The sequence below is a fragment of the Hippoglossus hippoglossus genome, chromosome 16 (genome assembly GCF_009819705.1).
Source record: "Hippoglossus hippoglossus isolate fHipHip1 chromosome 16, fHipHip1.pri, whole genome shotgun sequence".
NCBI lineage: Eukaryota > Metazoa > Chordata > Actinopteri > Pleuronectiformes > Pleuronectidae > Hippoglossus > Hippoglossus hippoglossus.
This window is the reverse complement of record NC_047166.1, coordinates 24,905,675-24,921,526: the sequence shown is the minus strand read 5'-3', so window position 1 is coordinate 24,921,526 and position 15,852 is coordinate 24,905,675. Positions and strand designations below refer to the sequence as shown.

General features: G+C 42.5%; 1 protein-coding gene across 48 annotated transcripts in view; it reads right to left on the bottom strand.

Annotated features, from left to right (window-relative positions):
• rims2a (regulating synaptic membrane exocytosis 2a) overlaps positions 1 to 15,852 on the bottom strand; it is a 133,382-nt gene that overhangs the window by 23,699 nt on the left and 93,831 nt on the right. For 29 of the 48 annotated variants that reach the window (XM_034609974.1, XM_034609963.1, XM_034609952.1 and 26 more), the window contains 6 exons: positions 15,171 to 15,356; positions 13,484 to 13,590; positions 13,078 to 13,110; positions 6,436 to 6,468; positions 4,292 to 4,392; positions 1,527 to 1,693 (listed from right to left, as the gene is read on the bottom strand). In XM_034609974.1, the coding sequence (XP_034465865.1) occupies positions 1,527 to 1,693; positions 4,292 to 4,392; positions 6,436 to 6,468; positions 13,078 to 13,110; positions 13,484 to 13,590; positions 15,171 to 15,356 (627 nt within the window). The remainder of the gene's footprint in view (positions 1 to 1,526; positions 1,694 to 4,291; positions 4,393 to 6,435; positions 6,469 to 13,077; positions 13,111 to 13,483; positions 13,591 to 15,170; positions 15,357 to 15,852) is intronic. The other 19 variants (XM_034609960.1, XM_034610001.1, XM_034609972.1 and 16 more) reach the window with 10 other exon arrangements.

The following is a 15,852-nucleotide window of genomic DNA, read 5'->3' as shown; positions in this document are numbered from 1 at the left end:
CTTTTGAATTTTATAAATTTTTCCCCCCATGCACCATAGACACAATTTCTTACTCCTCCTCTGTATTTTAGAGAGGATACATATTTGTCAGATCTAATGCACCCCACCATGGCATGAATAGGGAAAGCTATTTCATATTCCTTTCTATTTTATACTTCCACCTCTTTCTCTCCACAAAATGTTTTTTTGTGTCTTTGATTTGGGTGAACTGATCCTGAAGAGTAGCTTAAAACCCGACTGAAAAGCTGTTTGTTTTTTTCATCCTCTGTGGTTAGAGATTCAGGATATGAGAATGATTCACCTCTGACCACAGCCAGCACCGGTAATGGCTGGAGTTGGGTGTGGTCAGAAGTGTGCTCTGTTGCACCTGTAAATCACGCCTGAAAGTGGTGTCATCCCACGTGTGTACCTGGAGTACATGTGCACATCACTGCATGGAGGTCAGTTCAAGCATTTGAAGATTTTTCACAGGGTGTTAAGTTACTCTTCAAATGGTTGTTGTGTTGTTTTATCACTATGTGTGTACAGGCTGCATGGGTTAACTAAGTGTTGTCAGCTCATGCTGCTCTACTTTAGTATTGGAAAGGGTTAATAGGATTGAAGTTGTGTTAATATCAAGGTAAAGGGTGGAGGATAGTCACCACACTGTGCTTTGCTACAGCTTGTTAGTAGGAGTCTACAGTTAGAGGCTGCCACACACGTGTTACCTGAGGTCAGTCTCTGAGATACTCCTCTGATGCAAGTCCTCTTCTGTCTCCACCAAATCCTCCCGATGCTCCTTGTCTGTGTCTACATTCCCCCCTGCTCCTTTCCTCCCTTCCTGTAATCTCCCTTCTTTACTGGCCCTTCTCCCTCCCTCTCCTCCTCCTCCTCCTCCTCCTCCTCCCCCTCTCGCCTTCTCCTCCTCTCGCACCTCTCCTAACTGCTCATCCCCCTCCCGAGACTGGCTCCTTGAAACAGAAGCAAAGAGAGCAGCACATGCGAAGCAGAAAGAAAGCCAAACAAAGAATGAATAATGTAAACAAGAAGAGAAAAAGAGACAAACACAGAGACACAGTGCAGCCAAGTTTAAAAGCAGACTGAGTGAAAATAACCCAAAACAGAAATGTAGACTTACAACAAGGCGCCATGCAAATGCGTTTCTTCCCCCCCCCCCCCCCCCCCCGCTTTGATATGAGACAACACCCAGAAATATGGAATGTGTTTTCTGTTTCTGTGTTGCCAGATATGGACCAACTTCCCCCACAGCCTGAAGGGGTAGAGTTCAACCGTTTGGTTCCAGATGTTTCTAAAACGGAGCCAAACCTGAACTCACCGCAGTGAGAAAATGACAGACACCGCTAAAAGGGTGCGCTCTCCTCTTTTAACCAAGTGCAGACAATTTCAAAGCTGAAATTGTCTGGACGCGGCAACAACATGAAAGCAGAGTTCATGGCTGAGGGGATGTGTCCATTCCTGACAACAGCTCGATGAAGTCTAATGAGTAAGACAGAGTTAACTGTCCCCTGGTGTGGGTGTCAGCCTACCGGATCTTGCGATTTCCTTGCGGCCTTTCGGACTGGACAGACATGTAGCTCGTGCTGCTGAACCGAGAGGCGCTACTAGTTCTCGACACAGCGGACACGTCGCTTACATCACTGTCCGATGACTTGGCCGACAGGTTGTCGGAGCCCCGTGGATCTCTGCCCGAACGCTGCGGAGTGTACAAAACATAGACAAAACACATTAAAGGTTAATATTCTAATGATGACTCGACACAAAACACAAAAAAACCTGGCTGGTGCTTGACGTGTACTGCAAACACAAATCCAAAGATCATAGTTGCTTTTACGTGTTCAGTGGTTATTCATATTCAATTGTAAAAACAGACACTCATCTAATATAATTTGTTAGACTAATATAAACGTGATGAAAGGGTACACATTTTCAGTTATACAGGCCACATGAACACACTTACACACATGCTGGATTTAAACACCCTCTAATGAGCATCTATCAATTTGTGATTAGTGCTGCTGATCAGAAAGTTAGACCTGCCTGCTCGGCTCCGGCTCACACTGATGACATCACCAGAAAATCAACAAGGTTTGACGATGATTGTTAATTTTTTTTACTTTCTTTTAACTTATTTGAAAAAATCACTACTTTACATAAGTATTTCAATGCAAAATACTTATTAGGGGGAATATCCAATTAGTCACTCAACTATGATAACAACATATATTAGTTACTTTGCAGATAGGGTCACTCACAGAGCTAATGTCTCTAGCTGTTTAATGAGCAAGTGAGGCCCACCTTCCCCATCCCTGCTGAAAGAAGCTGATTAAAAAAATATGATTAAAAAAACTAATTTAAGAAGAGCATAAACTAAAATGAAATCTTAAAATTAGATAACACAGTAGGTCTCTACAAAACCGTTTCACAAATTAGGTGAATAATTTCTTGTAATAGATATATTTATACAGTATACAGTAAATACTACTTATATTTATTCAGCCAAGGAAATTGTGCTTTGTCTGTTTGTGTATTTGTGAATTTGCTGGTACCAGGCTTAGTGGAGGTCTGGTTAGATCTGGTTAAAAGACGTTTTAATCACTTTCCTTACCATTATAAGATCATTAGGTTTTTTAATGTTTGATTTTTAATTGTGTTTTTCTCAGGTAGTAATGTAAAAAATGAGCGACATTCCCAATATTGTGAGTTTGTACAGTTTGGTGCAGATTATACAACTACTTCATATTTTAAATTAATATTTTGTTTTATTATTTCTAGTTTTAAAAGCTGGACAGACATGAGTAGGATTGTTTGGCCTTGAGTGCCAATCCAGTTATCTATGTTTTTAAGATTTAAATGCAGGAATTTGACTGTGTCTTGGATGAGTGCACCTCCTGCACTGGGAGCCAGATGGTGTGACATAGATTTTTCTAACTATAGCTTTACTTTGAGGATTCCTTGAAAGAACAACTTGGATAACACACTTGGCATGAATCAGGTTCAAGACAATTTGTGATAGTCGCTGACTATAAAACATCCTTTGTGTGTGTGTGTGTTTAAGTGGAATGTTTACAGTAAGAGAGCCTGAACTGAGTGTTACAGTAACTGTTCTGCATTACACTGCAGTTTAAGAGCATGCACTCAAACGTCTTGTTTAATAATAGTGAGTGCATTGTTTTGCCAATGGCATCTTCAAGCAGGATAATGTTCACCAGACAAGGACAAGTTTAATCTGCTTTTTATAGACTCTGAGCAGACACATCGGGAGCTTCTAATGCAATAGTGTTCATAACACTGACTTAAAAGGAGAGCTGGACAGAGAGCCTTTGTCTTGGCCCAGACTGCAATGAAACGCCAGACAGAGGCCAAGCTTTCCAAACATGCTGAGCACCGCTCCAGCACAGAGTAGTACACACTTGACTCTGCACACGCTCACTGTCACATTCCTTGAATTTAAAACAAGAGGCTTAAAGGCTCAGTACGCCCAAAAGGCATTTTTTGCAATTGCAAAAACATTTTTTTCTGCAGTAGCTGTGCACGTGAGACCACCAAGGTTGTGACATTCATGAGCGTTGTGTCTTTCCAAAAAACTTGTCCCAGGTAACCAGGTAATCCACAGACTGTCCTGTGAGCATGAATTATTATTATCGTTGTCTTCATCTTCAGTAAATAATTTAGAAAAATAATAAAATGTAGGCCTGGTCACACATACGTGAATGCAAAGCGAATATCGTAGTTCAGAGTTCATCAAAATTGAAATCCATGTGAAGCCACACTGCAATTTGCTTTTCAACAGGAACCACATGTTTTATTCACTTCCTTGCTCACACAGAATGGAAGTGAACGGGAGGGGAAGGTCCCCCCCCTGATACATTTGTTTATATGTTATGTTCCATTTTATAATGTATTTTTTAACTGAAATATCAGCAAAATCATCTATCAGCAGGAATCAACATGAATATAGGAGTAAGTAGAGACACATACTTAATAAGCTTTCTGCAGTTCAAGTGAAGTGACCTTCTTAGCAAAAACAGGTGAACCCAGCCTGAATTAAGTGAATTGAGTGTTTATCAGATTTTTGGGTTTGTGCAACTATGTTTGCGTGTGTGTGTGTACATTGCGCAACCATCAATGCACATGCGCAGTGCGATGTTGATATGTGCATGTGTACATGCCTGACTGCTTTCAAAGTGTGCCATATGGCTTCTGCACAGTGCAACCATGCAAACAGTAGAGCGTAGGTACATGTTGTATGAGTATTGAAGCATAAATCGGGCATATCTAGAATTGCTTTTACCTTGTGGTAGTCCTGCTCCAGTCTGGAGTCAGAGCCAGCCCCCTGCTTGTACTTGTTCATCTTCAGCTTCATCTGCCTGGTTCTCTCTTCCATGTCCATACCTGAGCACAGAGACAGGAGACGATCAGATGGCGGCTGACACAGTGAGGGAGGTCTGATGGGAGGACACACTGCTATGATGAGAGACAAGCTTCTGCTGAGCTATGAGCCATGAGCTATGACGAGGACAGATCTAATGGGGAAAAGCTGAATGGCCGGCTGTATTAACAAAAACACAAACAAAACAAGCTGACAGGTAAAGGCAAGCTTCATTTGTAACCACGTCCCGACACCAGGCTGAATAAACTTTATAAAACATTGTGACCACTACGTTGTTTTTTATAAGATGTAATGAACCCTACTACACAGTAAAAGACAAAACTAAATGACGCAAACAAAATGTGCTACCTCTAACAGTGCTTGTGACCCTTATGGGGTTTTTACACTCGATTCTAAAAAAACTCCCAATCCTTTGACAACAAATGTAATCCCTGTATGATCGGACTAATTAGCCAACACAAATGTCTCATTTCACTGTTTTGTTAAAACACCAAATCATCATGTTTGCCCATTTCATCTTGTCCTAAATTGCAGCTCTGTTCTTTGTTTGTTCTGTTCTTGTTGCAAGCACAATTTGCACTACACAGACATCACGCCATAATCAGCACACACTATGGGGGGTAATAAGGCCACAGCATTAACATCTACACACATTGGATGTAACCAAAAAGAAACTAAAAGACCAAGAATACGTCTCATAACAAACACTGCTACATGAGTTCTCTGCAAAAAACTTTTTATCAAACAATTATCAGCTGCCACCAAGTGACTCCCTGCTGTAGCTGTAGCTCCATTCTCTCCACTTGCTCTCTGTCTCTACTTTTGTGTCATATGATGTCAATGACGAGGTGACTGCACACGTACAAGTGCCATGCGCACATACATAATGCTTATTGCTTCACATACACACGCCAGAAAAGCAATAGAAGCCGGGAGTTAATGAGTGACTGCACAGGTGAGGCAACATGTTAGTTTTGCTTCTCTTGGTTAATTGTTTGTGCTGCTGAAGTAACATTTCAGCACCTCCACAGTTCCACACCTTCCGTTTTCTCTTAATTACACAGAAAGGTGCATGTTAAGTGCTTTGTCAGCTATTTACCATTTCATCCTGTTGATCATCTCATGTGGTTATGCTGCTTTTCTAAGTCACAGTGCAGTCAGAAGAGTATTAGGAAACCCCCCATGTGCCTGACGTTGAAATGAGACGATGGGTATTTGAGGTTTCAGCTGCAACATTTCTCAGATTCACAGCTGCATTAGATGAACAGTGCAATTTTTTAGATGTAGCCCCTGAAACTTTCGGGACAGAAAGTGCCTGAACCAAATATTATAATATTACTGTAACATATTAAATATATTTTTTCTTCCACTGATTATCATCTGACAACCTCAGTGACAACAACACTTGGAGAAGTTTCCTAAAAATGACCACAAAGTCAGCTTTCGGTCATTTTTCATTAGAAAGCAAATGTGCTGATGTAGGGTCCGAACCAGATAATCGAAATCGGACTCATTCTTTGCAACTGCACAGTATCTTTCATCATCATATATTTTGGCAATCTAATTATACCTAAATAGACCCCAAAACAAGAAAAGCCTGAGCAAATGTTGCAAATCTGTGTCCAATAAGAAGAATTCATACACTAACAGCAAGTTTATATTTTCTGGGTAGAAAATAACTCAGTGTGTCATGACAAGACCTTGTGCGAAGAAACAACACCAGCATGACCATGACCATGATTATATGAACTGTAAGCCCACACCATCCGTCCACAGCAAAATAAAAAGTGTGAAATGACAAAAAAGCCGGAAGAGTCGTTTACAGAACAATTCGGAGACGGCAAAAGTGATTAGAGGCAAGCGAAGCAGAAGTAGAAAAGACGACTGAGATGAGGGGAGGTGGGTGGATGAGGAAAAGCCAGGAAGACATATAGTGATTAAAAGTAGAAAAAGAAGCCGAGTCAGAAAAGGAAAGAGGGGTAGAAGAAGAAGAAGAAGAAAAAGAAGAAGAAGAAGAAGAAGAAGGAGAAGGAGAGGGGACAGACCTGAGTTCGTCCAACTTGGTGAGTCCGTGTCTTCTGGGATCACATTACAGAATGGACAGACACAGACAGAGGAGAGGAAGATGGATGTGAGAGGATGCACAAAGGGTAAGAGGGGAGACAGAGGAGGAGAGGAGGGACGGAGGGGGGTCGACGCCGTCACCGAGGTCACTGAGAATGCAGGTTTTGGCGGGGGTCAGGGTGAAGGGGAAGAGGATGGAGGGTCGGGAGGACGAGGGGACACAACACAACAACAATACGACACGACAATGACAAAACAACAAGCACAGAACAACACAAACAAAATCATAGAGTACACCGAGAACACACAAACTCCACCATGTGCACAGTGAGAAGTCAAAACAGAGCAAGAGGGTGCGAGGCCGGGAGAGGCTGAGGTAGAGGCTACGGGTTAAATGATTAGAAATTAGAAAGCCTGGCGGTGATGTTCTGTGCTCTAAAGGAAAAAAAAGAGCTGAAACGGTAAAGAGATGTTAATGTTCTGAACCATATAAACTTGAGACCATTGAGGACAGGAGGGGAGAGGAGGAGAGGAAAGGAAAGGAAAGGAGGGTAGGAAAAGAGGATGTCACTTGAGTCTGCATGGGGCAACTGTGAGAAGACAGCCTGGAAAACTGACGTGAAATAAAGGAAAAAGAAAAAGAAAATCTGAAAGCACAGAGCAGCGAGCACACAAAAGAGAGAGCGGACTACCTTAAAGAGGACCAGCAAGATACGTGAAAATCGGAAAAAAACGAGTAGAGTGCACATTCAGCTGCACACACACACGCACACACACGCACGCACGCACGCACGCACGCACGCACACACACACACACACACACACACACACACACACACACACACACACACACACACACACACACACACACACACACACACACACACACACACACACACACAGCTACAGTATCACTCTGAAAAAAGATGTAACAACGTTGATTGCCTGCTTTCTCTGTTGCTTCCGATTACATATTCTTCTTCCCTTCATTTCATTCATCCTTCCTTCCTGAGCCTGCTGAGCCCCTGGGGCATTCTGAGGAGGGGTTTGTTTCCTTAGTATAGTGAGTTAGTCTCATCTCCATCCTGGGGTCTTAATGTTAAGTCCAAAACCAACAGTGGTTTTCGACAGTGGGTATACGACAAAAGAAGCCCACCCATCAGAGCTCATTTTCATACCCCTTACACATCATTTGCATTTAGCTCAATTAGTTCTCCATTAGGGTGAATAATGAAGTGTCACATGAATGAAGCGACAGTGTGAGACATCTGTCTCAGCAGCTTTCATCTCTGCGTGGCAGCTAACATCACCTCATTAGGGAGTCAAATGATAATAAAGAGAGCAGGTGATATTTTTCTCTTAACTTCAGCTGCATCATGTAGATCACCAGGTTAAGTGGGTAGGTGGTGTAGAGTGAAAGTTAGTGTGAAAAAGTCCCCTGTGGTCAGTGGGTCAATACATTCTGTGGTACACATATACATATATCATATAAATGTGTCAAATGTGAAATGTCCTCACAGTCTTTGTGTATCAGTCATGTTTTTAAAATTCAGCTTCCATTTTCATCTCATTGAAATAAAGCCATCTGTACTCTCCAGTAAGAAGTACAGTAAAAAACAGAACTCATGGAATTAAGATGCCAAAAAACTAAATTTGCTTTGCTTTGTCTGTAACATTCAGTTTCAACTATAAGTGATAAAACACTAGATCTCATTTCAACACATACATATATTTGCTTCTTCGATCAAATCCATACAACATGATTTTCAAAACAATATCATCACAAATGTGTGCATTTAGCTTTGGTTCATATAAAATCTGCACCTTGTTTTTAACTATCAGTGGATTCAAAGATTCATTAGTTTCGTTATTAAAAATGTGTATGAAATGAGCCGAGTCATCGTCACAGCCACATTTCACTTCTGAATATGTGTAGTTTGTGCAGGTTGAGAGATAAACAGCATCAATGAATGACACGGGACAATAGTGAACAACAGGTGGCAGTGAGGAGTGTGATTAACCCCCACACCCCCTCTTCATGCACAATCAATAATCATCAATGCCATTAACTGACACTTATTCAACTCTCAGTCTGAAGGTAACATGACTGGTCAAGCAGGAGAAGGTAAAGACCAAAACACCGAGAGTGGTGAGGTGAGAGCTAGGGCGTTTAGAGAGAGAGAGACTGAACTGAAAAACAAAGAGGACAAGGGAGAGACGGAGGAAGCCACAAAGACTGATGACCAGGCCTGGGCCGGCTGAGGGGTCATTACAGCTGCAATCTGGCTTCAGCTCTAGACTACACATTACAAGCACTTCTGAAGCAGTAAATCAGTGAAAAACATGTAATAAGGTTACGGTCTAAAACAATCCACCACTGTAAATCAGATCCTGCCTAAATGAAAGATCACCTAGTGACTTAACAGGTAAATATAAATGAGGCTTAATTTAAAGGGAGGAGAAAATGTGTTTCCATGGGAGCACATTAAGCCAGTGCAGAAAACACAGCCTCCAAGACACAAGTACCATTACCTTAGCAACACATCCTGTCTGCCAGGCATTCGTGGATGGCAACGCAACAGCATCTCATCAGACATAACTTCATTAAGATGGTTGAAAGTAGGACACTGTGCTGGGTTTGAAATGTCTCACAACCTGTCCAACATCAGTTTTCGATCAAACATCAGCTCCGAGCTGCACTGCAAAACCACGTCAAAGAGAAAGAGACAGAAATACAGAAGGGCGCCACCCAGAGGCTGACCTGGGCAATCATAAATATTGAGTAATTCTGCCTGCTCATACAAAATAAATAAATCAAGCTCTGTTTGTACTTTATTTTATTTTTGTCTAATATTCAGCTGCACATTGTCCAGGTCTCCCTTTGGTGAGGTTGAAATCCAGCAGTTTAGAGTCCACACAAAGTATGGATTTGGATTTTGAACATGCTTGAACTCTGCATGAACAACCAACAACCCACTATGTGCTGTGGCTCTGAAGAAAGACAGGAGGAATTTTCAGGTTTAAAATTTGACGATGGGAAGAGAAAATCTTTTTTATTTAGATATGTCTACACTCACATGGCCTTTAACTGTTGGTTGATGAACGTATGTGACTCGTGGTGCATATTAATTGTAATGAGTGACATATTCAGTTAACGATATGCAACAGACTGATTGAATTTGAGATGTTATGGTTATGGTCTGAACACTAAATCATAACTTACAACATTATTTATTACAACATGTACCCTTGGCGTCTTTTAAAAGCAGTAACTCATTTTTACATGAACTCAGATGTAACTATTACAAGGCTAAAGGTGTGATGACCTTGACGGACACTAACATGGTTGCATAACCTTTATAAATTGATGGGTTGTTTATTGTTCATGCTTTGAGAGAGGCAGAACTCCACACCCAGACACCAACTGACCTGGGTCTGTGAGGGAGGGGTGTGGCTGTGACCCTCCATCAGACAGAGAGCCATTCAGCCCTCGCTGCTGGTCCTCCCATGTCACCTCTACCGTAAGAAATGCACGCGCACGCACACACACACACACACACACACATACACATATATATATATACACACACACACACACACACACACACACAGACAAACACTCCCTGGTTTAGACATGATATTATTGTTGAGGGCCTTGGAAAGTCAAGGAAGCTTCTTGTAAATTCTAGCGATGAACAAAGTGCAAAAAGCTTTTTCTCTAAAAGAAAATATCTCTTGACCCTTTAAAACACAATTTACATATTAAAACTACCGTGTATATATATTGTACTGGTGATAGTGTAGATTGCTGCTTCAGCACTGAAATCACAGACAGCTCCTCATCAAACATTATGAACTTTGCTCCATCTGCTGGCCAACTGAGGTAACAGTATCTAAGGCTCGACAAAAAAGACAGTGCAGGACTTCAACAGCAACATTACCTGCACAGAATCCAGACAAACAACTACATTATTATTTGTTTTTTATAATGTACCTTGTCATTAAAAGTGAGATTATTCTGTAAATAATGATAACTAATTTGAAGTTTCTGACAAAAGAGTTTCATGGACATGACCTCCATATGACTGAGATTACAAGTCTTACTGTACAGGACTTGTGTGTCCATGTGTTCAATAATCCATGTCGAATTGAAATGATTGGCAATTTCACAATGGAAATTGAGAGCTGTGTGTGTGTGTGTGTGAGGTGGAGCTGAGCAGAATTAATTTCTATTAAAGAGAAGGACAGAGCAGAGATCACAGAAGCAGCAGCCTGTACATATTAACATCATCTCAAACTTCATTCAGTACAACGCTCTAATTTGTCCAATCCAAATTAACTCAAAAAGAATGAACCAAACTCGAACAAAGGGAAGTTGGAAGAAAATGACTATTTGAATGTGCCACGGCAAATAAGAGGGCAGAATCCTGGCTAAGTATTGAGATTTACAGCTACTAGTGAGTGTCACACGTAAAAGATCTTCTGTTGAGCGAGATCACCCACACAGCAAAGTCACACCATCACACTGGACTTGCCTTTCCTCCCATTTACCGGTGGGCCTTGGGGTTTTTCCTCAGAGTCTGCTGCTAGTAGAGAGACAGATGGACGCTCATGAAATGATGGAGCTCTGAAACCGACAGTACTGTGAATTACATGAATACTGCAGCTAACACAGTGCATGCTACTACACACTCAAAGAGTGCATGTGTGTCTGCACAACAACAGTCCTAGTTGAGGCTAATACCTAAGAATGTTGTGCACGTTTTTATTATACTGTACAATTAGTGATGTAAATGAACACTATGTAGGTGCTTTGTATTTAGACAATTAAAAAAGAGAATGTGGCTCTTTAGGGAGCTCACATGAGTCTCCACTGAGTCAGTCAGCACAAAAGCTATTACAGTGTTGAGTAATATCACCACACAGTCAAAGGACAGAAGCAGGCCACAGAAACAGATGGGAAACTAGGAAGTGCAAACTGTGGGGAGCTTCAGTTACTGCCAACAGTCTGGCCGCTCATTCAGGCCTGTGGATGAATGGAGGCTACATCAAGGTGCACTGTACATCACTCTCATCCACGACACAAGACAACACACTAACACCTAAACAGGGCTTTGACTTAAACTTCAAAACATCTTCTGCCTCGACTTGAACATGGACATTTTTCCAAAGAAAAGAATCAAGTAGCATCACAAATATCTGAGGAAAATGGAGAAAAGACATGATTCAGGACAAGTTTAAATAATGAACGCACCTGGGCGACTATTTTGGGGTTCAGATGCCCCAAGTTCTTCCCTCGCTCCCTCTAAGGATTAACCACACAGAAACAGATAACACACAAGAAAATTAGCTCTGTGCAAGTGGTGAGACAAAAAGACAAAAAATGTGCAAGGGTTATCATCAGTCCAGCTAGTCAGCAAGGGGCAATAATATCGATCCAGTGCATAAAAAGCTGCATACACACAAAGCACACACACTCACATACTCACGCACGCACAGACACACACTCACACATTCACACACATTTGCATTACATAAGCTGAGGGCGCTTCAGCACAAGGGCAGATCAATACCTCCCCCCACTGCCCACACATTGCCACTGTCCTGAAAGTTACAGTACAAAAAGAGAGTGAAAGACACAAATAGAGAGAAAGTGAAGGGAGAAGGGGAAGTGGGAAAGGATAAAAGACCTGATAAACAGCAACAGAAAGAAAGAGAGAAAAAGGGGTGGTAGAGAGAAGAGGCAGAAAAGTCCAGACAGGGCTTCAGAGTGATAAAAAAAAGAGATGGCACAGATACTGAAGAAGAAGGGTGGGACAGAGCGGGAGAATTTTAGGAAGATGGGGAGAGAGGGACAGAGAGAGAAAGAGAGAGAGAGAGAGAGAGAGAGAGAGAGAGAGAGAGAGAGAGGGGCTGGTTGGTGGCTGAACGGACGACAGAGAAATCCCTCATGAACTCTGACAATGATGAAAGAGTTCTGCGAGTGCTGTGGCCAACAAGTGCCTGAGCTTTTTCCTCCCTCTCTATCTTTGTCCCCATCACCTGCTCTAGTCAATGTAAAGTAACAGTCTTGGTTTTTCCACAGCACCTGGTTTATAAGGAAAAATAATCACAGGGCCGTTTACAGTACACGGCACAACATATATATCTGATGAAGGAGTGCTGAGGAACAGAACTGACTTCAAACGTCACTTTGTACTTGTGAGGATGTGGAGAACTGTCGTGCCTTAATCACTGCTCAAAGCCTGGAGTATCCCCTGTTTAGCAGACTCTGAAGCATTGCATTAGCTTAGGTGAAGTGTCTCAGCAGTCCTAGAAGTTTAAATAAAGCAACGTAACTCCCACACAAATAATGAAAACAAACGAGGAGGCAACATTTGAACACAACACTGGCACTGTCGACAGCAGGATCCAGACAGATCTACAGGTAAGTACAACACAGAGGCACAGGACATCTCAAGAGCCGCAACAGAGGGAGGGTTCAAGGAGCACAGGGCGAGCTGAGCCTCCAGTGAACCCAGCCACCTGCTGTTGCAGACAGGGTTTTGGCCTTCAGAGTAAAGTGTGGCTCAAAAGCCCACCCCCCAGTCTGAAAGACTAAACCCGCACATTCAGGTACAGACCTTCACAAGGCTCTGTTCCTTCGTCTCCATCTTCTGAGAGAGAAATGGAAAAGGAACCAAGTAGAGATGTTACTGATGGAAGGTCAAAGTAAACACCAATGGAACACAAAACCAAAAAATTCTTGCATATGATATGATCTGTAGCTCATACTGAGAGATTCCATCAGCAAATAATAATTCTTCCTCTGCAGAAATCAGACTTCAGAAGTGAAGTAGAGTCCAAAAACCAGAGTTCTCCTCAGACCCAAACAGCTGGGCCACCAAATAACAACTTTATCATTATAAGATGCTGACCAAAAGCACACTATTGCACTAATAAAAATATTTCCTCAATGAATCCAAGTATCCAAGTCTCTCCATCAACAGTAACCATGTAATACGAATAGAACACAGCCAGGGGACTTACTTCTGTCCTTCCCTGTGTGTGGAAGCTGTGGTAGTTGTCGTCCTCGTCTGCTGGACATCGGGGTACTGGTGGGACTCGTCTGGACCGATCCACTACGAGGATGCGCCCTACACGACAAAAAGCAGTGGATGCTGTTGTGAGACACAAATTAGGACTAGAGCTAATGGTGGATGGGCCAGGCCAGGCCAGGCCAGGCCATGTCGCACCCACATCACAGTGTGAGAAAAGTAAAAAAAGAGATATGTGTTATGTGAGAGTATAAATGTGTGTAACAAAAAACTAAAGCTATTAGCTACAGTGGCACAGTGACATGATTTAAGGTATTTATCTAGGATCACTTACCAATTTAATTCACACACACACACTGTATATTTGTTTAGATATCAGTGAGTCCCAGGCTCATCGTGGTATTCTGTGACTGTAACTGTACTATATTAATGCATGGGCTAACTAACAGTTAGTTAACAACATGTCTTGAAGCTCCAAATATAAAACCAATGCACACAGCAATGATGTTTGGCACATGGCATGGGAGTGGAGGGAAACATCAACTGTTGGGAACTGAGCTGCAATAAAAGATGCCAGGTGTGAATCGCATGTACAGTCGACTCATCAAGCTGCAAAGAGAGAAGAGTTCAATGCAGAAACCAGCAGACCAGTGCGACCATGCGTTCATACTGTCCCCAAAAGACTTCAAATCAAGAGAAAACAAACAAATAGAAAAGAAAAGAAAAGCAGAATGCCATCACAGGATAAACGGCATCAGTTGATGTTAGTAATGAAATCAAAGTAAAATGTCGGTCCAACACTGCTATACTCACGCAAGCGTATGAGCAGTGTGTTCCAAATCAAAAACGAGTTAGAACGCTATCTACGGTGTCGGGATTGTCGTGCCTGGGACATGTGTAAAGAAAATACAGCACCACTGCTTTTGGGGACAAAACAGAAAGTGGCTGGTGGGTGGTGGGGTAGTTGTGAGGGGGGAGTGAGGTGAGGTGGGGTGAGGCAGGGGAGCAGGGTATTGGGACAGGGGGAGGGAGGTGGTAGTGATGGAGTCTCTCTGGTTCATTCTGTGAGTTAGTCAGGCTCAGGGTGGGTGGGAGCTCATGGGACGGGGTCTGTACTGGTTTAGCTCTAAAGGTTGTAGTTGTACAAACGTTTGGCAGAGGCAGAGCTGCTCCGGAGGCAGAAATGATCCTACTGGTTGATTTAAACCTCAGAGTGGGAATGAAAGAACCAGAGACTTTCACTGAGTATTCATCCACCAGCCAGTAGCTGATTAACAATAGATTAGCAAAGAGGATTACTTCGTGAATTTGTTAATCAAATAATCGTGGCATGAGCAAGCTACCTGGTTTATCCAAAGAGCCTCATATGAACCTATTTGGATAAAGCCAGCCTGGAAGCTCTAAACTAAATAACCAACCCAGATACTACAAATTGCTGGACTCTCAATGTCTATATTGCATTTTCCCAGGTACCAGTATAAAATAAGGTTTAATGTATTCACCGAGTTCAACTCAAATAAAAAAGCTCTGGTTCTTTGGTCTACTCATTGATGTTTTAGCCTGATGTTCAGATTATTTCTCCCTCCAGAGCAGCTTCGCTTTGGGGAAATGATTGTACAACTACAAGCTCCAGTCTGCGTCTGGGCTAAACTGGTTAACGTCTCTAATCTGGGTCACACCTCGTCAAGGCAGGTGAGGGGGGGGCGGACCTCCCAGATGGCAGAGACGGCATGGACCTCATGAGCGAAGAGTCGTGGGGGCGTTCAGTGGAGCGTGAGCGGGATGTGGGGCGCTCTATAGTGGGCCGCTGGTCTGCAGAGCGGGACCTGCTGTGATACTCGTGTCTATCCATGGATCCGTGGTTCCTACAGAGGTTAGTGAGAGTTAGGCAGGCACTCAGTGGGACCCCAGCAGGACAGGGACAGTACGCCGACAGGGTCGACAGTATGCAGGGCACAAATAGTTGTGCCCTCTCAAAACCCCTGGGATGTGCATGTGTTTAAGGGCTGCACCTGTGTTGTTGCATGTTTTAACCCAACTATTGGCACATAACATTCACTACTTACATTGTTGCTGACAGTTTTATGGTAATATTAATGTTCTTCAGATTACAGTAGATCTATAAGTCTGAGTGCAGTTGACATGGTATTTACTATCATGAACTAAACGTGTCCATAAGCAGATTTTTGCCTTGATATTAATGATTCAAGTATCAAAACACATCAGAACATGTAAATCCCCTCTGCTTTGTAAACTGCTCTATACAGTCTGATTTCCTGTAAACGGACTAAAACATGCAAAAATACAGGTATGTTTGATCGCTCAGCAACTCGTAGAGAATAGTATGACAACGATTGAATG